Source organism: Staurois parvus, unplaced genomic scaffold (assembly GCF_062004578.1).
Source record: "Staurois parvus isolate SC_StPar_1 unplaced genomic scaffold, SC_StPar_1.0 ptg000123l, whole genome shotgun sequence".
Lineage (NCBI taxonomy): Eukaryota > Metazoa > Chordata > Amphibia > Anura > Ranidae > Staurois > Staurois parvus.
In genome coordinates, this window is record NW_028317919.1 from 867,306 (window position 1) to 888,608 (window position 21,303).

At 42.4% G+C, this 21,303-nt stretch overlaps 1 protein-coding gene across 2 annotated transcripts in view; it reads left to right on the top strand.

The window, feature by feature from the left end:
- FHL1 (four and a half LIM domains 1) overlaps window positions 1-20,028 on the top strand; it is a 126,907-nt gene extending 106,879 nt beyond the window's left edge. For both annotated transcript variants that reach the window (XM_089672228.1, XM_089672226.1), the window contains exons 3-6: window positions 9,591-9,765; window positions 11,613-11,782; window positions 13,075-13,261; window positions 18,474-20,028. In XM_089672228.1, coding sequence (XP_089528354.1) covers window positions 9,591-9,765; window positions 11,613-11,782; window positions 13,075-13,261; window positions 18,474-18,628 — 687 coding nt within the window. In that variant the 3' untranslated portion in view covers window positions 18,629-20,028. The remainder of the gene's footprint in view (window positions 1-9,590; window positions 9,766-11,612; window positions 11,783-13,074; window positions 13,262-18,473) is intronic.
- The last annotated feature ends 1,275 nt before the right edge of the window (window positions 20,029-21,303 follow it).

Below are 21,303 nucleotides of genomic sequence, written 5' to 3' on the forward strand. Positions count from 1 at the left end.
GCCACAGACATTCCAAAACCAATAATGAGATGAGAAGACAATAGATAATACACAATAACATAATCGGTAAATGGAAGGAATATGGGAGTGAAGGGAAAGGTGAAATAATAAAGGCCCCTGATGAAGTCACGTGACAGTGATGTAACACGTAGGTCGGAGAGTGGAATGTGGTGACGTCATTTCTGATACGAATGGCCACAGTCATATTGGTACACCCATATCAGCACATGTGATTGATGCCTTGTTTGATCTGTTCCTATGTAAGTGCGCATTTGTCCTTACAATAAATTTGATTCATTTGCAATATTACACTATGGAAGCACTTTTTCTGGTCTCCCTGGGAGTGCTGTGAGCTGGCTGTTTTTTTTTCTGGTTCAATGAACTCCTGGCAGGAGTTCTGTGCGCTGGCGGATTTCCGTGTCTAAAGGTGAAAAATATATTACCACCGCTGAACAGTATGGTCCACCAGTGAGGGCGATATCATCCCTACATTGCCGTTTGGGATTCCACTTAAAGGGCCCCTTGGGGTCTGGGCTCGGAGGTGAGGAGGCAATTTAGCCGGTGTGGGATTCAACAATCATTTACCTATCCACGTGTTTTTTTTTTTTATGCGTTTTTGTTGGACATTTTTGCACATGGTCGTATTTATGATATTTTTAGTCACATGCTATTTATTTCTTCATTGTGTTATTGTATTGTACGGTGCACAGTAATACATTCATTTGGTTTCACTGTGCGTTTGTATCACCATTTTCTGTTTTATACTAGTTGCACTCTATATATGCTTGCTACATTTTATTTATGGTATTTATATGGTCACCTAATAGTCGTTTTATGTCACATGGCCTTTTGATGCACATTGTGTTATGACTCTTTAGTCGCATGGTCACAATTTTTGGCCTCACTGTGCATTGTTATTGTCATTCTTCTGTGATAAGCGGTTTGTCCACTTTTAATATTAAGCACTTCATTTTGTATTTTTCACATTTTGCTCCACTTTCTCATCAGTTGTATTCATGTTATTTTATTTATGTTATGACTGACTCATTTGTCCCACTATTACTGTGATTTAGTTAATGTTTTATTTCTCCCTGATAATTTCCATGCGTTTTGCCCACGGTCACGGTTTATTGTCTGTTACACCTTTTGGTCTTCATTTTGGACCTTTATTATTTCACCTTTCCTTTCACTCCCATATTCCTTCCAAATGCCTCAAACGTCGCAGTCGTGCGCTGGAGAGACTATGGCGCAAAACCAGGTCCCCTCATGCATTCTCCCTCTACAAATCTGCCTTCCTCACCTACACCTCCTCCCTCCACGCCGCCAAGCAAGCCTACTTCGTTGACCTGATCAACACCCTCTCAAACTGCCCTCGCCGACTCTTCTCCACCTTCAACTCCCTGCTCTCTCCCCCCCCCTCCTCCACTCAGTACCTCACTTACCGCCCACGAGATTGCCACTCATCTCCATAGCAAGATTGACGCAATCCGCAAGGACATAGTCAACTTGCAGTCTACCTCCCCATCTAGCCTCTCCCCTTCCATCACCCTCTCATCTCTCCCCTCCTCTGACCTTGGAACGGCACTGCCCCCCACCACACCCAAGGCCCTGCCTACCGTAACCCCCCCCATCACTGCACTCCTTCAGCCCTACTACCACTGAGGAAGTCACCAGAGTCTTCTCAGAAGCCCGCCTCACTACCTGCCCCCTGGACCCTATCCCCTCTCAACTCCTCCGGTCACCCCCCTCTTCCCTCATCCGCTCCCTTACCCACATCTTCAATCTCTCCCTCGCTACTGGCGTCTTCCCCTCCCCCCTAAAACATGCGCACATCACCCCCATACTCAAAAAGCCCTCCCTGGACCCCACTGACCTCAACAACCTCAGACCAATTTCCCTGCTGCCACTCATGTCCAAGCTCCTTGAGCGCTTGGTCTACGATCGCCTAAGCGCCCACCTAACTGACAACAACCTCCTTGACCCACTACAGTCCGGCTTCCGTCCCCTACACTCCACCGAAACTGCCCTCCTCAAAATCACCAACGATCTACTAACCGCCAAAGCCAAAGGCGACTACTCTGTCCTCCTCCTCCTAGACCTCTCTGCGGCTTTTGACACAGTCGACCACCCCCTCCTCCTTAATAAACTACTCTCCCTTGGCATCAGAGACACCGCTCTCTCTTGGTTCTCGTCCTATCTATCCCAACGCTCCTTCAGCGTTTCCTACAACGGCGCCACCTCCTCTTCCCTCCCCCTCTCTGTTGGGGTCCCCCAGGGCTCTGTCCTTGGACCCCTTCTCTTCTCCATCTACACCTCCTCCCTTGGCAAACTCATACACTCCCACGGCTTCAACTACCACCTCTATGCTGATGATACTCAAATCTACCTATCCACCCCTCACCTCACCCCCACATTCTCCGCCCGCATCACTCACCTCCTAAACGACATCTCTGACTGGATGTCGCTCCATTTCCTCAAACTCAACCTCTCCAAAACCGAGCTTCTCGTCTTTCCCCCTTCCCGTGCCCCCCCCCCCAGCCTTTCCATCACTACCAACAACACCACCATCAATCCCGCCCAGCAAGCCAAGGTCCTTGGCGTCATTCTGGACTCAAACCTTTCCTTCCAACCTCATGTCAAATCACTCACAAATACATGCAGGCTCCACCTTCGCAACATCGCCAAAATACGCTCCTTCCTTACCCCAGACACCACTAAACTACTCGTTCACTCCCTGATTATCTCACGCCTTGACTACTGCAACTCCCTCCTCACCGGCCTACCCCAGTGCAAACTCTCCCCGCTTCAGACCATCCTGAACTCAGCTGCCAGACTCATCCACCTCACCAGCCGCTCCACCTCTGCCACCCCCCTCTGCCTCTCCCTCCACTGGCTCCCCATTGCCCAACGCATTAAATTCAAACTGCTCACTCTGACCTATAAAGCCATTCACAACACTGCCCCTAACTACCTCACCGACCTGATTCCCAAGTACCACCCTACCCGTACCCTTCGCTCTTCACAGGACCTCCTTCTATCTTGCTCCCTGGTCTCCTCCTCCCACGCACGACTGCAAGACTTCTCCAGGTCCTCCCCCATCCTCTGGAACTCACTACCCCAATCCATCAGACTGTCACCTTCCCTCCTCACCTTCAGGCGCTCCCTGAAAACCCACCTCTTCAGGGAAGCCTACCCCACCCTCACCTAACAGCCGCTGCCCTTCCCTCCTCCTACCACTCCATCCCCCACAGCCGTTTCCTCCTGTACCTCTACCCCCTCCCTCCTAGATTGTAAGCTCGAAAGAGTAGGGCCCTCTTACCCCTTGTGTGCTGTTTGATGTTACTGTACTGTTTCATGTATTGTCCCCCCTCTATTGTACAGCGCTGAGCAAACCCTTTGGCGCTATATAAACTCGATAAATAAATAAATAAATAAATAAATTTACTGATTATGTTAAGGTGTATTATCTATTGTCTTCTCATCTCATTACTTGTTTTGGAATGTCTATGGCATTATTGTGATTAGCGCAACATCAATTTTCTGTTTGTAATTAATACACTGACCTTTTTCCTCTTCCAACTTCTGCTGGCACCACTCTCCAGGTTGCTAGAAAGGTCCCAGGTGAAGTGCACTTGGTATCACTCTGCCTGGGACAGGAGCCGGCTCTACAGAGGAAGCATCAGCTTATGCAGTTCCTGCGCTCTTCACTGCTGGAGCTGACTCCATGCACTCAGATGTTCTGGGATGGTGGATCGGCAACACATTGATCATGATCTGGGACTACCAAACCTCCATCCCAGAGCATGGGCATACAGTGGGGCAAAAAAGTATTTAGTCAGCCACCAATTGTGCAAGTTCTCCCACTTAAAAAGATGAGAGAGGCCTGTAATTGGCATCATAGGTAGACCTCAACTATGAGAGACAATATGAGAAAAAAAATCCAGACAATCACATTGGCTGATTTGGAAAGAATTTATTTGCAAATTATGGTGGAAAATAAGTATTTGGTCAATATCAAAAGTTCATCTCAATACTTTGTTATATATCCTTTGTTGGCAATGACAGAGGTCAAACGTTTCCTGTAAGTCTTCACAAGGTTGGCACACACTCTTGATGGTATGTTGGCCCATTCCTCCATGCAGATCTCCTCTAGAGCAGTGATGTTTTGGGGCTGTCGCTGGGCAACACGGACTTTCAACTCCCTCCAAAGGTTTTCTATGGGGTTGAGATCTGGAGAGTGGCTAGGCCACTCCAGGACCTTGAAATGCTTCTTACGAAGCCACTCCTTCGTTGCCCGGGCTGTATGTTTGAGATCATTGTCATGTTGGAAGACCCAGCCACGTTTCATCTTCAATGCCCTTGCTGATGGAAGGAGGTTTGCACTCAAATTCTCACGATATATGGCCCCATTCATTCTGTCCTGTACATGGATCAGTCGTCCTGGTGCCTTTGTGGAGAAACAGCCCCAAAGCATGATGTTGCCACCCCCATGCTTCACAGTAGGTATGGTGTTCTTTGGATGCAACTCAGCATTCTCTCCTCCAAACACGACGAGTTGTGTTTCTACCAAACAGTTCTATTTTGGTTTCATCTGACCATATGACATTCTCCCAATCCTCTTCTGGATCATCTAAATGCTCTCTAGCAAACTTCAGATGGGCCCGGACATGTACTGGCTTAAGCAGGGGGACACGTCTGGCACTGCAGGATCTGAGTCCCTGGCAGCGTAGTGTGTTACTGATGGTAGCCTTTGTTACGTTGGTCCCAGCCCTCTGCAGGTCATTCACTAGGTCTCTCCGTGTGGTCCTGGGATTTTTGCTCACCGTTCTTGTGATAATTTTGACCCCACAGGATGAGATCTTGGGTAGAGCCCCAGAGCGAGGGAGATTATCAGTGGTCTTGTATGTCTTCCATTTTCTAATTCTTGCTCCCACAGTTGATTTGTTCACACCAAGCTGCTTGCTAATTGCAGATTCAGTTTTCCCAGCCTGGTGCAGGTCTACAATTTTGTTTCTGGTGTCCTTCGACAGCTCTTTGGTCTTCACCATAGTGGAGTTTGGAGTGTGACTGTTTGAACTTGTTATCAGTATAAAATATACCTGTCCACAACCTCAAACAGGTGCCATTGATACAGGTAATGAGTGCAGGACAGAGGAGCCTCTTAAAGAAGAAGGTACAGGTCTGTGAGAGCCAGAAATCTTGCTTGTTTGTAGGTGACCAAATACTTATTTTCCACCATAATTTGCAAATAAATTTTTTCCACATCAGCCAATGTGATTGTCTGGATTTTTTTCTCATTTTGTCTCTCATAGTTGAGGTCTACCTATGATGCCAATTACAGGCCTCTCTCATCTTTTTAAGTGGGAAAACTTGCACCATTGGAGGCTGACTAAATACTTTTTTTCCCCACTGTATGATTCCCTGGTTTGAGGTTGTGGGCCTCTTCAGAGGGCTCAGCAGGCCACAGGTTGAGCACTCCTGTTTTTAACCTAGAAGTCTGTGGAGGATTTTACCATTATGCACTATTCTAGTTATCTATTTAAGGAATGAGCATAAATTTGCTCCTATGCAATAGCAAATAATGGCTTAGTTTTACATTGTTAAACAGCAAGTTGGTAAAAGTGGAATCCCCTCAACTTCAACTCTGGAAGATTTACCCCCCTTCATGACCTGGCCATTTTTTACTATACGGCGTTGCCTTACTTTAACTGACAATTGCGCGGTCATGCAATGCAGTACATATATTAAATGTATATCCTTTTTTCCCACAAATGGCTTTCTGGGAAAAAGAGCTTTCTTTTGGTGGTATTTGACCATCACTGGGTTTTTTTTATTTTTTTTGCGCTATAAACGAAAAAACACCAAAATGTAAAAAAAAAATGTATATAATCTTTTCCCCTCTATCTCTCTGCTATACAACCTATCCAATAATTTTTTTTTAGGACAAAATTAGTTCTACATATTTTTGGTAAAAAATAAATCCCAGTAAGCGTGTATGTATATATATATATATATATATATATATATATATATATATATATATATATATATATATATATATAAAAAAACTATACACTTTCACTGTATTAGACACTGGCTGGGAAGGGGTTAACCAGCTGCCGTCCGGCCTATAGCCAGATGGCGGCTGGGCGAACAGCTTGTCCCTCGGGGTGGATGCCATATGGCGTCCTTTCAGGCATGTGCAGTGCGCTTGCGATCTGTCACCGGCCATGACAGATGCCGCGATCTGTCACCGGCCATGTACTTCGGACACGGCCGATGGCAGATCTGTGTACTGGCCCCGTTTCCATTACCATGTGACCTGCTGTGACCAATCACAGCAGGTCACATGACAGTTGTATACAATGGATGGCTTCCTTTCATGCCATCCATTGTATACAAGTGTGTCTAGCTGTGAATGGTCACAGCGATCACATGCACAAGCTGGGCCAATCACAGCTCAGCTGTGTCATGTGATTAGCCGTCGCCAACTCACAGCTAAGCACAAAAAAAAAAAAAAACCCCTGAATGAATCGATGTCATTCAGGTAAATGCTTGCTTATAGCAAGGTAATTATTTGCTATAAGCAAATTGTGTAAAAAAAAAAAAAAAATTACTGATCACTTCCCCAAAGTAGTACAATGTTACTATGGTAACATTATACTACTTTGGTCATAGTGAAATATGAAAAAAAAAAAATCTTAAAAGAGAAAAGTAATAAAAAATTGAAACTAATAAAAAAATGTAAAAACATTTCTTTGGACTGTCACCAGTGTCCCTGATCACCGCCATGCCAGTTATATGATGACGCTGTACTGCACTGGTGACAGTATGTAAAAAGAAAAATAGTGAAAATTTGTTACATTTTCCAAAAAATGACAAAAATTACAACTTCAAAAAAACTCGCCATGCCCTTTATGAAATACGTTGGACTGTCTACTTTGCAAAAAGGGGTCATTTGGTGGATATCTGTACTGTTCTGACATTCTTGGACCTCAAGAAATTAGATTGGCCGTCAGTACTTCAGGATTGATCAATTTTCAGATATATGCCATAGTTTGTGAACTCTATAACTTTCCTACAGACTAAATACATTCTAATTTGGGTTATTTTCACCAAAAAAATGTAGCAGAATACATCTTGGCCTAAATTTATGAACAATTATTTATTTGCAAACTTTCATAACAGAAACAACGAAAATTGTGAAAACAAAAACATGCTTTTCTGTCTTTTTTGTTAATTTAGCAAAAAATAACCCTAGTGTTGATTAAATACCACCAAAAGAAAGCTCTAGTTGTGTGAAGAAAATGATAAAATTTTAGTTTGAATGACAATTGCGCGGTCATACAACACTGTACACAAAGTGTGAGAGCTGAAACCTAAAAAATGGCCTGGGCAGGAAGGGGGTAAAAGTGCCCGGTATGGAAGTGGTTAAATATCGAGGGTTGATCAAAGGGTTAACTGTGTGCTTAGCTGTGTGTTTTATGTACACAGTAAGGTGCTTTTAATAGGCAATCTGCTAGATTTTATTCCCTGCTTTGCAGGAAAAGAATATCTAGCAGATTGCTGCTCATAGGCAGAGCTGTGTCCTGTCATTCTCCTTGCCGAACAGCAGGTGCTGGCACTCATTCATTTGCTGGCACCTGTTGATTGGCTTCTGTTGTGTCCAGTTGCAGCAGAACTGGCACGTGTGCGCCCCCTACAGCGGAAGTGCAAAATAACTATATTTCTCCACCGATACCAACAATGGGGCATAATAACTCCCAATGACAGGTCACTATTCCTCCCAATGACACCAACGGGGTCCAACGACCGTAACGATGGGGCGCTAATCCTCCCAGTGATACCAAAGATGTGGCATTGTTTGTTCTGCAGACGTCAGGACCCTTTCTACTCCCAATAGTCTGGCATCCCTTAAGTCTGAAGGACAGTAACCCTGCCCTTTGTTTAGAAAGTTTGGAGACCCCCTGTGCTATAGGGTAGATGGCAAGTTTAAACAATGTAAAACTATAAAACCATTGCTTGGTAATGCACTTCTAGGAAGGAAGTGGTTAAAGCAAGTTTTACATTTATCAGGGACTTCATAATAGCCTAGTACCTGGTGGCCAGAATTGTTGGGCATGCAGGCACTTTTATCCATTTCCATTTCCATCTGTAACTGTTGCACTGCTGTCTGATAGCAAAGATTGCGAAAACAATAAATGTATATTGTAAGACTATGGGATGGATATATATACACACTATATTTCCAAAGGTATTGGGATGCCTGCCTTTACACGCACACAAATTTTCATGGCATACTAGTCTTAGTCCGTGGGTTCATTATTGAGTTGGCTCACCCTTTGCAGTTAAATCAGCTTTAACTCTTCTGGGAAGGCTGTCCACAAGGTGTAGGAGTGTGTCTATGGGAATGTTTGACCATTCTTCCAGAAACGCATTTGTGAGGTCAGGCACTGATGTAGGACGAGAAGGCCTAGCTCGCAGACCTTGCTGTTTCATCCCAAAGGTGTTCTATCGGGTTGAGGTCCGGGGTGGAGGAACTTGACTGGCCTGCACAAACTCACTCATCCATGTCTTTATGGACCTTGCTTTGTGCACTGGTGCGCAGTCTTGTTGGAACATAAAGGGGCCATACCCAAACTGTTTCCACAAAGTTGAGAACATTAAGTTGTTCAAAGTGTCAAGACACTTTGAACAACTTAATGTTCTCAACTTTGTGGTATGCTGACACCTTAAGAGTTCCCTCCACTGGAACGAAGGGTCTCAGGTGTCTAATCCCAATCAGTGAAAAACAACCCTACACCATAATCCCCCCCACCAAACTGTACACTTGGCATAATGTAGTCAGATAAGTACCATTCTTCTGGCAACTGCCAAACCCAGACACGTCCATCGGATTGCCAGACAGAGAAGTGTGATTCGTCACTCCAGAGAACACATCTCCACTGCTCCTAAGTCCAGTGGCAGCGTGCTTTACACCACTGCATGTGACACTTTGCATTGTACTTGGTGATGTAAGGCTTGGATGCAGCTGTTCGGCCATGGAAACCCATTCCATGAAGCTCTCTACACACTGTTGTTGTGCTAATCTGAAGGTCACGTGAAGTTTGGAGGTCAGTTGCAGACAGTTGGTGACTTCTGCACACTGTGCGCTTCAGCTTGCGCTGACCCCACTCTGTCATTTTTACGTGACCTACCACTTCGTTTGCTGTTGTTCCCAGTTGCTACCACTTTGTTATAACACCAGTAACCATTTACCATGGACTATTTAGTAGCAAGGAAATGTCACGGATGAACTTATTGCACAGGTGGCAACCTATCACAGTACCACGCTTGAATTCACTGAGCTCCTGAGAGTGACCCATTCTTTCACAAATGTTTGTAGAAGCAGCCTGCATGCCTAGGTGCTCTATTCCTTACACCTGTGGCTATGGAGCGGATTGGAACACTTGATGTGTATGTATGTACATGTATGGATAAAACAAATTAAAAACAAAAAAAAAAAATTATATATATATATCTCATGTATGTATGTAAATACAGGAAGCTGCCTTTTAAATGCATATTGATGAGTTCTGTTTGAAATTTAGGAGCTCCATTACAAGAACCGTTATTGGCATGACACCTGCTTTCGCTGCTACAAGTGTTATCATCCTCTGGCCAATGAGCAATTTGTTTTCAAAGACAATAAAATTCAGTGCTCTAAATGCACCAACAGAGAGGATGCCCTGCGCTGCAGTGGATGCCACAAGCAAATCCAGCCAGGTACAGTGCTTTCTCTGATTTCCTATAGCTTCTTCAATAAATACACACATTAATAAAATTACTACAACAGAAACCATTTAATTTTAAATATGCAATAGAATCACATGGTGTTTTTAAGAACATTTTGGTGTACAAACACCTCCACTAAGGATTTACTCATTTTTAACAAAAGGCAGGGATTGAGTCCGTTTATTACTCCCGTGTGGGGGAACGTCAATGCACCCTATTCATCTGAGCAATCATTGATTACTTCTGTCTAGTTTCCCATCTCTAGGTAGTTAGGAAGAGTCTGATTATCAGTCAGGTCTTATCTTTATCTGTATTTGTGAGATTATTTGATAAAGTTATGATTTTATAGTTGCTGACCTGCACTTTACAATTTACATAGACTTTGGTTCTTTCTCATTGGAGATGAGAAAGGTGAACACCAAAGTGTCTTAAGCAGCCAGAGCCCAGCTGAAATGTTGATAGTGCAGACTACAGAAAGCTCCCACCTACTTAAAACAAAGGGGTGGTTGACAGTTCTGACCGGCATGTCTTGTATAACACTTTCTAGAGAATTGTCTGCTCCAAAGCATGATCAGAGTCTAGTAGCTTTGGTGCACACATGGCTTATCAAACCAATCAGTAAAGGAAAGATTTTAGTTGCATACTAGAGGACTTCCTGCTGCATGGCTAAAATTCTTATTTCCTATTGAATCATTCACTGATGAATGCAGTGTTACCCTCCTCAACTTGTACCACATGTGTGCTGTTGTTCAATGTTGGCCAAGTATTGATCCCTGGTGGTAAGGATGTCTTAGTAGTATAGCTGAGGTTTGGTGGACAAAGTTATAACTGACTGAATTTGTGGTCTTCTGCTTTTCTCACTTCTGCTGTCTTGTTCAGTATTTAGGTCTTGCGCACACTGGACATTTTTAACACTTCTGCTATGGGTGTCCTGGCTTTTTTTTTTTTTTTTTTTTTTTTAACTGTCTATAAACACTCCTGCAGGTTAGCCTGTGAGGATGATTTTTTAAATCTGGTGCAGCTGTGCATGGTAGCCAATCAGCTTCTAACTATAGGCTTGTTCAATTTAAGCTTTGACTAAAAAAAAAAAAAAAACCTGAAAGTTGATTGCAAAATCTGGTGCAGATTCGCATAGAAACCACTCTCCAGTTTTAATAAATCGTCCCTTATGTGTCCATGTACACATAGGAGTTTTAGGGCAGGAAAAGAAAACCCCTACCGCCAGCGTGTCCAGAAGCAGCGGCATTCTGACAGAAAAACCACTTGATGCCTGTAAATAAATTTATTATTTTGGGCAATTAAATGTATTAATGCCCAAGTGCTTGACACTTCTAAATGCATTGCACGTGTTTACAGGCATCAGGTGTTTTTTGTGTTTTTTTTTCTCCCCTGCCAAAACACCACTGGCAGGAGGAAAGGCATCTAGGGGAGACAGCAAAATGTCCTGTGTCCATGAGGCCTTAAACTTCACTAAATGTGCCAGTGAGTGGCCCTTCTTGTAACTGATGTGGCAGGTAGGAGGACCTGCAATTTGAAGAAAAAAAAAAAATTGGCATCATATCCCAAGAGATATAAAAAGTCCTTATTAGGTAGTTCAAATTTCCAGTGTTTACCAAAACAATTTTATTTGGGATAGAGAGGATATGAGTTGCCTACATCAGGTCTTTGGGTTCAAGGTTCATGTGAACAAAATGCCATCGGTCTTCACAATAAGAGTACAAGTTGTGACATGAAAAACAGATGTAAACTGAACCTTTTGATAAGTTCTGTCAAAAAAAAAAAACTATGACGTTCTTGTGAAAGACCCCCTAAACTGAGTTTCCTTTTTACCTTCCTAGGTGGCCAGAATGTTGAGTACAAGGGTAGTGCCTGGCATGAGGAATGTTTCACATGCAGCAACTGCAAACAGTCCATAGGGACTGGCAGCTTCTTCCCAAAAGGAGCTGATGTCTTCTGTGTTGCTTGTCATGAACAAAAATTTGCAAAACATTGTGTAAAGTGCAAAAATGTAAGTACACAAAGCAGCCATTTAAAGTCCTTGTTTTAGATGTATCACTCTAAGGCCTGGTTCACACTACTGCAGCTCTGCAAGTCACGTTTTTGTGTGGACATGACAACTTATTTATTGGAATGGGATGCTATTCCTGCGTTTCATGTAGGAAAAAGGTTACTGCACCATGTTTAAAACGCAGTGGCAGGGAAATTACATGGTGCTTTTGCACCATGCAATTTCCCGATGCTTCCTGCATGGGTGCTGCATTTATAGATGCGTGGGGGTGCATGGAAGCCCCGCACATTTTTAAAGAGCTGCGGGTGGGCGAACAGGTGCGATTCCCGCAACCATCTGCAATAGTGTGAACCAGGCCTAATACTGCTCTAGTGCTTCTACTTTAGACATTATATGAAAAAACTTAAACCAGACCCCTCCTTTGCCCATGCAGTACAGCACAATAGGTTTTTGTGTAAATCCCTCCTCTCCCAACAGCACATGCTTTTACTTGAATCCCCTGCCCTTCCGATAAGCTTCCAGAAATAAAAGATTTCTGGGTATGTGACAGCACTGATGATTGATCCAGTGATGTCACATCAGTGTGGGATGAGAGAATGAAGTGACTTCTATCCCATGTGAGTAAACACAAAATCTGTCTGAATCAAGTACATCCTGCTAAATAAAGATAATATACAGGCTGGCATTGCTGACCTGTCATAATTAATCCCTGGTTGTCATGCAGTACCAGTAACATATATTCCAAGTCACTAACCTCAAATAAGTATGCAGATAAGGCAATCTGTCTTTGACTCACTGTCATTTAAACACATGTTCCAGATCAAAAGATTGACATCCCATATTTATTTCACTGCAGGATTCCTTTAAAACAGAAATTTTTCTTTACTATAGATTCACTTAAATCTTAATCTAACCCACAGGCTGTGGCCCCACATGACCTGCTGAAAACTGCTCCAATCAATAAACACAACTCGGGAGTGAGAGTGCTGTTGATTAGAGCAATATCTTGGGGAAGAGGGTGGAAGCACATTGACCAACTGCTGTGAAGAGAGCTTTGGTCTGACTCTCCTGTGTACTGCAGGAACAGGGCAATTTAATCCTTGCTGGTATACATAGCAGTTGAGTAAAAATAACTGCATATTGTACTTGCAACCGGACTACATTTTCAGTAATAAATCACATGGGTTCAATCGAGCTTTAAAGGGGAACCAATATCAATTACTATACCAAACACAAAGAAATATGTATTAAAAAAAACTGATTTTGTGACAATGTGGTTACACGTTTTACAGCCAATCACTTCTGGAGGAATAACTTACCAGGACCAGCCTTGGCATGGCGACTGCTTTGTGTGTGAAACCTGCCATAAGAAGTTAGCTGGCCAGCGCTTCACTGCTGTTGAGGATCATTACTACTGTGTGGACTGCTACAAGACCTTTGTAGCGAAGAAGTGTTCTGGTTGTAACAACCCAATCACAGGTATACGTTATTCTTATCAATAAATAACTTTTATTTCCTCATTATTATCAAACATTTTTTTTGGATTATTAGGGTATGGGCTTACTAGACCTTTTATGGCATTAGAAGACATTGAACATAAATTTAAAAAGTACTTATTATCCTATTTAAAGTTGATAACATTGTATACCAGAGTTGATGTCTGGTTCTACCGATTCCTTGTATAAATTGCTTCTGGAAATTTGACATTGCTGTACTCCTAGATATGGAATTTACAGGCAAGGACATGGGCTCGATGTTCATAGACTGTGCTATAGGCAGCTACCTTCAGGTGACTGGACATTGGCAAAAACTTTGGTGGGCATGCCCCCTAGATTAAAACTCCCACCCCACTTCCTAAATCCTCAGTTCTTTAGCAGGCAATGCAGAGTAACCCAGAAACAGAGGGAAGGGTGGCCTTTCCTGTACTTAAAGATATGGCATTTACAGGCAAGTCAAAATTCCTATTTAAATTATACAGTACAGGACACAGGCTGGATATTGCTTTAGAAGCAATATTAGCAATACAATGAGAATCAATTTTTCAAATGGAGGCTGCGGCTATCAGCCTGACAGCTCTGACTACATTCAGATAATGGAAAGCAATGTCTTTTGGGGCACTCTGTGTTGCAGGGCACACAGAAGAAAGGGCAAAGTCCCATTTAAAGGATATGTTCACCTTAAAAAAAAAAAAAAAAAAAAAAAAAATTTTTTTGCAGGTAAAAACATTTACTCTCTTGTTTTTTTTCTTAGGAACCCGTAAAGATCACACTCATGATCAGCCCATCATGGGTGCAATGTCGGGCTCCTGCAGACAGTCATTGTAGATGTCTGCCTGTACCTCTGACACGGGCAGGCAGTTACTTCAGGAAAAATCAATGAAGTATGAGGATGGTCACCAATACCCTTGTAGTTCATTGAGAACTGCAAGCCATCAGCTGCAAAAGCTGTCCGCCACTTTAAGGAGAGATCACTCAAGGGGAGGTCCCTAATGGGTTCAAAAAGTGGTTTCTGTAGGGCAGAGAGAACCAAATTGAGATCCCAAGGAAGCATAGGGTGTTGGGGGGGTGGATGAATAAGTCTGAAACCTGTCCCTTAAAACTTAAATTTGGGCTTAAGTACTCATGATTGCAGAAGAGACAAGATGTGAGGTACAGGGAAATCTCTTGGGCTGAAGGAAAAGCCTGTGTGCACACCAGGCGAAAAATGATTTCCAGGTATGGTAGTAAATATTACTGTAACAGACTTTTCTAGCTCTGAGTTAGGTCTTGAAGGACAGGGGGTATATCTGCTACTTCCCCACTTGAGTTTCAACAACCATGTTATTAAAGCCATTGACTGAGAAGCAGGTCTGGCCTCTTTGGAAAAGACCAGGGTTAGTCTTCCAGAAGTTTGCTGTTCACCATCTGGGAGTGATAAACTGGCATACTCAGAGATTGCGGGACAGTGGTTCTCCATCCAGGAGAGAATCAGACTTCTTTCCTTTAAAACTGCCTGACTTCTGGCATCCCTCTGATGGTTAATATAAGCCACTGCTGTAGCATTGTCTGGTTGCATGCTGATCTGATGTCCCTTAGGCAGGAGCGTCCAGTGGCACAAAGCTAGCTTTATTGCTGTGAGTTCCAGAACTTTGATAGAGGGGATTTTGCTTTCTTGGGGACCAGGTTTCTTGCACTGTGAGAAACTGAAACATTCCTCAGTCTGTGGAGCTAGCATTTGTTGTCACTACTTTCCATGATTGTGGAAGAAACTACTTTAACATTTCCAAGGCTGGGTTGCAAGTCAACTAAGCTAGGAAGTTCATTGCTTGACTGGATAGTAGCATATTAAGATTGAGAGAAGGAATGTGTTCCAGGCCAATAGAATGTTGTGGTGAAGAGGTCTTGAGTGAAAGGAACAGTCTTGAAATAAGCCACCATAAGGCCCAGGTCCCTCATGGAAAATCTCAATGAAGGATGTAATTTTGATCTTGAAATCTGAGCATGGGAGCTCAGAGAGACAGGTTTGTCAGGCTTCATTCTAGACACAGCCTAGGCAAAGGTTTTTCTTCTAAGTATTCCAGTTGAAGAGAAGTCTGGAGAACAGACTTTTGATAGTTGATTACCCAGCCGAAGTCACAAAGAATCTTGATAGTCACTTGGATGTTTGCAGGTTGTTATTTGGGAGATGAACTCTTCAGAAGGGTGTTCAGATCACAGGATATCTAGAAAACCTGAGTTCATAAAATGGTAAGTAGGAGTGCAAACACATTTTGTAAATACTCTGCAGTGGGAGACAAACCAATTTGTCACACTGGCATTTGACCTATCCTTTTCCTCAATGTGCTGATGAGGCGGGTAAATGGGAATATGTAAATGGGCATCTTGAATGTCTACTAATACCCAATATTCCCCTAGTCTAAGGGGTAATTACTGACCTTGTGGATTCCATGCAAAATTTTAAAACACAAAAGGTGCTTGTTTAGTGATTTTAGGTCCAGAATAGGATAAATACTCCCACTGGGTTTTGGTACCATTATCAGGTTTGAAAACTCCTTTGCACCTGTCCTCCATCGTTCAGGTGGTTTGCAGATCTGATTTTCTTTAGACAGATGTTCGCTGGTGTGAAAGAAGAAAATGGTGAGGGGTAGAGTTTGATACATTAATTTTGTACCCTTTTGGGATCACCAGTTGACCCCATAGGTCTAGGATGTATGTGACTCAAAGGAATGTAAATTGCCACAGGTGTCCCTTAATTGTGAAGAGGGCTTTGGGGTAACTTGGTGGAATCTGTGTTCCAAATCTTGTGCAGAAAGGGTGGGCTGACCTTTGTATTTGCAGATTAAGCCTGTGGAAAGTGATGGAGTGCTCTTTGTTTAGAGGTAGAAGTGCTGCTCCCAGAGATGGAAAAAGGGGAGGAGGAGCTGAAAACCTCTGTTGTGGAAGTACTTTTCCTTCTGTTACCCATTTTACAAACTTGATAAGTGCATCACTAAAGAAACAGCCTTAAAATGCTTGTGAGTGGGGCATTATTTACAGGTAGCTTTGGCTGCCTAGGTTTTTTTTTTTTTTTTTTTTTTTAATAGTCCTAAGTTCCAGTGTGTATGGAGAGAAATTGGTCATTCTGGAAATTTGGGTCCTGACTGTTCTATGGCATCAACACAGAAAAGTAGGGCAAAACACCTTTTTGCAAGTGTTAATGCAGTCCAATAAGCTGCATGTAACAAACAGAAATTGCTCTTGCAAGGTTCAGTCCTACGACTGGCTAAGAGAGCATCTCAAGTTATGTCTACAGAATCGTTAAATGAAGGAATATCTTCCATAGAACAGTATGATGTTTATCTAAGACTGAGAGGGAAGGGTCTACTCTACCAGAATTGTCTACTTTTTTGGTAATTTTTTTTTCCTCTGGGTATAGCGTGTAATGATTTCCAGGGGAGTGCAAATCTTTTCAGGCATACTACTATAGTCATAAAACACCCACGCTATTTGTTCATGAAGGGGAAAGTTTTTCAGACTTTGTAGGTCTCTTAATACATAGCGGGGCTTAGGCAGACAGGAGAAGCAAGTGCAACTAAGCTGAGGCTTTGTGGCAGAAAGTGAGCATGTCTACAAGGGCAAGCATTTTGTATTAAGCCATAATGTCGGGTGTATAGGGGTCTGGGTTTGAGAAATGGGATGTGGTCTCCTCTAACAATGGCTCTAGGTCCTCTTCATTCTTCTCTGCAACTACGCCAGCAGTAGATGCACCTGCTCTAGAAGCAGTAGAAATGGAGATCTGCCTTCAGCTATGCTGCTTGTTGCATGCATAAGATAGAATCAGATTTTGAGACCAGTGTTAGAATAGTCCAGTACAAAGAAAACATTGCCTCTCTCAGCAGTTTTTGCCACATTTCCCTTGTGGCTGGTTTATGTCATTACTACTAGTCAGGGTATTCCTGCTGGTTAAGCATAAAAAAAAAGGCTCTATAGGGGAGAAGAAAGCCATCATCTAAGGACACTAGCAAAAAGGTAGGGCTCATAGATTGCGGTAGGGTTATAAAAGTCTGGACCCTATGAAAGCTTTGCTGGGCATAGCCCCTAGGCAATTACCCAAAGATAGCAGTCAATAACCTAAGCTCTCTGAATAGTCAACCTGGACCCTGTACGCTAAGATTTAGCTATTTAAAAAAAAAAAAAAAAGTAAACTGTTAATTTACTGCCTCTTCAGTCTCAATAAGCGCTCTGACTCACAACAACCTAAGCCAGTGCAGAATAGCTGACCTATATCAAATGAGCAGCAGAGCAAGGAATTAGCAGCTGCTATGCTATTTTACTTTAGGTTGGACATGCCAAGGTGAAAGCAGCAGCCTAGGGTGGGTAGAGTCAAGCTCTTTACATCAGTACATAATCTATTAGAATATTTACAGATATTGCTGGTGTTAACATTTTTACATGGATGCCTCCTAGCCTTTTAAGAGGTTTCTGATTCTGGGAGGTGAGGTTTGGGGTCATGTGACCAGTGATTGGCTATCAGATCAGCAGGAGAGATCTGGAACTTTGAGGCCCACCCACTGAGAGGTCACATATTTACACAATCTACATTTTTAGGTTTAACCTCTTCAGGCTGTTAGTGCAAACGCTGCTGAAACTGCCTCAAATTGTGTTCTAAATAGTTTTTGTTGATGCTTTGGGGCTGCTTCCACGTGTACAAATAATGTGATTACTAGGACAAACCGCATGTAGTCACAAAAGGAAATGGGAGAGACCTAAAAGTATGGGGCAAAATAAATAAAATTGACAAGGGACAGACTTTTTTTTTTTTTATGTCATACTTCATGAGCTAATCTTCTATTGAAGAAATCAAACCAAAACCCCTTTCAGACCTGCCCCTAATGCTTGCCCTATTGTATAGCTTAAGACTATCTCCACATTTATTCATGGCCCAAAAAAAGTGAACATAATGTGCCATCAATTTACATGGCACCTCAAAGCACAGATGTGAACCATGTGGTGATAAAATATTGCATTTCTACTTTTAGGTCCATTGGGAGCTCATTCTGGTACCTTAATGCAATGTCCCACAAATGTGTGGAAGGGGCCTCAAAGCACATTCATAACATCCTTTTATGTCACCATTCTTCCAAAAGCAGAGTTGGCACCAAGACCCTTTTTCTACTGATAATGTTCCTGGGTTGCTAAAGTTTCATTTTGTTAATATACTCTCTTCCCTACAGGTTTTGGAAAAGGATCCAATGTTGTGAATTATGAAGGCCATTCTTGGCATGAATACTGTTTCACCTGCAAGAAGTGCTCTCTGAACCTGGCTAACAAGCGTTTTGTACGCCAGAATGAGCAGATTTACTGCACTGACTGTGCCAAGAAACTCTAAAGCAGCACATCGACGCAGAAAACGTTTACTATGGCATGATTACTGTTTAGCAGCAATACTGAGTGCATGCCAGATTGCAAACTGCATTTAATTATGTATGATCTCTATAGTGAATGATCACTGCTAAACAATCATATAATGAATCTTTCTGCATGTTAATATCTATTCAACTTGATTTAAAAATAAAATAGAGGTGTAGACATGATTTTACATTGAGAATATTTGCATGGCTTAAATGCATGGGAAATGTAATAGTTTAATATATTCAGTGCATGCACTTCACCTTGCTGCCTGTGTAAGCAGCTACTTGCAAATGACTAAGATTTGAACTGAAAATTATGAAACTTTGTTAGGTTAGGTAAAGCGCAAGCAGCTTATATTTACAAACATAATTGCACTTCCATGTTCTGTGGGAGACCAGATATAGTGAATGCAGGGTCCAGGGTTTAGAAACATTTTAATCTGTATCCTGTCCTTGGTATGTAATCCAAGAATTGGAAGCCTAAAAGGTGGTTACTGTGAGAGCCAGGGAACTAGTGCTTTCAGAAGCGTTCAGTAATGGCAGCCTCCATGCTTTGTGACAGGTTTGCTTTCTGTGTTGCAGCATTACCAAGCTTTACTACTAGGTGGTAATGTGCTCCAATTTTTTTTCTAAAGCTGAACTCCTGGAAAACAAATTCCTCCCTGGGGGGGGGGGGGGGTGACTGCACCTGCATGTTTATGGCCAGGGGGACCAGGTAGAGCCATGTTTCTTACCTGATGGACTGCTCCACACTGCTAGAATGGTTCCGGTCATTTCCCTTGTCCTTCAACATCAAGGCTAATTCAGTCCCATAACCCTGCAGTGGACATGAGGACACAGACAATCCATTGCCAAAAGTGCAGAAGATCAGGCAAGTAAAAGTGCTTTTTGCATCCGCTAAACCAGGGGTGTCAAACTGGCAGCCCTCTAGCTGTTACCAAACTATAAGTCCCATCATACCTCTGCTATTGAGAGTCATGATGGTAACTGTCAATCTTGCACTGCCTCATGGGACTTGTAGTTTGGCAACAACTGGAGGGCTGCCAGTTTAACACCTGTGCCCTAAACAGAAATGAGCAGTTAACCCTTGCAGTGTGAGCACTTTTAGTTTCCAGGAGTTGGGCTTTATATCAAACCCTTGAGATTTGTTCTTTTAGATATTAAGGCAACATCACTAACAGTTTTTATTTGCCTCCATGCTAGTTCAAGAACCAATTTCTGTGCTAGTCCAGCAAAATACCTAAATTCACACATGAAATGTATCAAATTATTTGATTTTCAATTAACAACCTGTAAAATAGTTACATTTAAAAAAAGCCACGGGATGTAACATTGAGCAAAATCTTTAACATAATAAAATCTGGTTTTTAAAAAAAAATCTGTCGTGTTGTTTATGGGAAATACTGAGAAGTTTATTCAATAATGAAACTCTGGGAACTGAGACTAGTGTGTGAGGAATGCCTCATCAGAATGCATAGCATATCTTGTCTATCACATTCAGACATGACTGTAGCTGGAGTACATCAAATGAGCAAGGGAAAGGACAGCAACTGGCCATTATGCAACTCTATTTCACTATCTCCAATGCAAAATGAATGCATGCAGTCCTGGATGTCTAGCACATCCTTAATAGGTCTTCACTAGTCTAAACAGGACTTGGAACTGCATGAACGCATATGTAATAGGACAAATGGCCATCTGTGGGCCTAACATGAGGGGAATGTACAGCAAAAAGTGCTACAAAATAATTGCACAGAAACCAACAGCATGTGTACAACCTTATAAAGGCTAAGATGTAGATTCATGAAACCTACTTCAGTCAATCAACCATACATTAAGAACACAAGTAACCTCCTGCACACAGAGACCCAGATCAGGCAAATTTGGACAGACCTTCCTTGACCAGATTGATCCACCAAATATGGGCAAAGCTGTGCAGCTCTTTTGGAAGCCCAGGACAATGCTGCAAATTAAGAACAAGAAAAAAAAGGGCGCACCAGCCTTCCGTATTACCCTCAGCAACAAAATATTTATTAAAGGACAAAACAGAAGTCAAATCACAAGCATGTCATATCAAATACTGGCCAATGGGACCAGAGTCCTGTGCGATTCCTGAATGAAGGAAGACGCTAGAAAAATGGCTGACGTGTTTCAAAGGGAAATCCCCTCTTCCTCAGAGCCAACTTAACATTAACATATAAAATACACCCTCTGGTTCATAAATACCTATCACTAATGGGCTGGAGTAATTAGTGGGGGAGGGGTGTCACGTTCTGCACGCTTAGACCAAATCAATATATAAATAAATGGATCAAAGATATTAATAGAATAATGAACCACACAGCCAGATATTTGAAATGATATGACCTGCAGACAGATCATGATACCCTTCATTTTACTTCTTGGTAAAACAGAGCAAAGATAAGGATGACAACCCTGGACATGTACAGTATGTGCAAAGCCAATTCTATTTTGAGAAGATCCTAACAGTAAAGGAAATAAGTATTTGATCCCCTGTTGATTTTGAATGTTTGCCCTCTCACAAAGAAATGATCAGTCTAAAAATCGAATGGTAGGTGTATTGTAACACAGAGACAGAATAGAAACAAAAGACTCAAAAGAAATGCAAGTCTAATAAATTATGCACTGATTT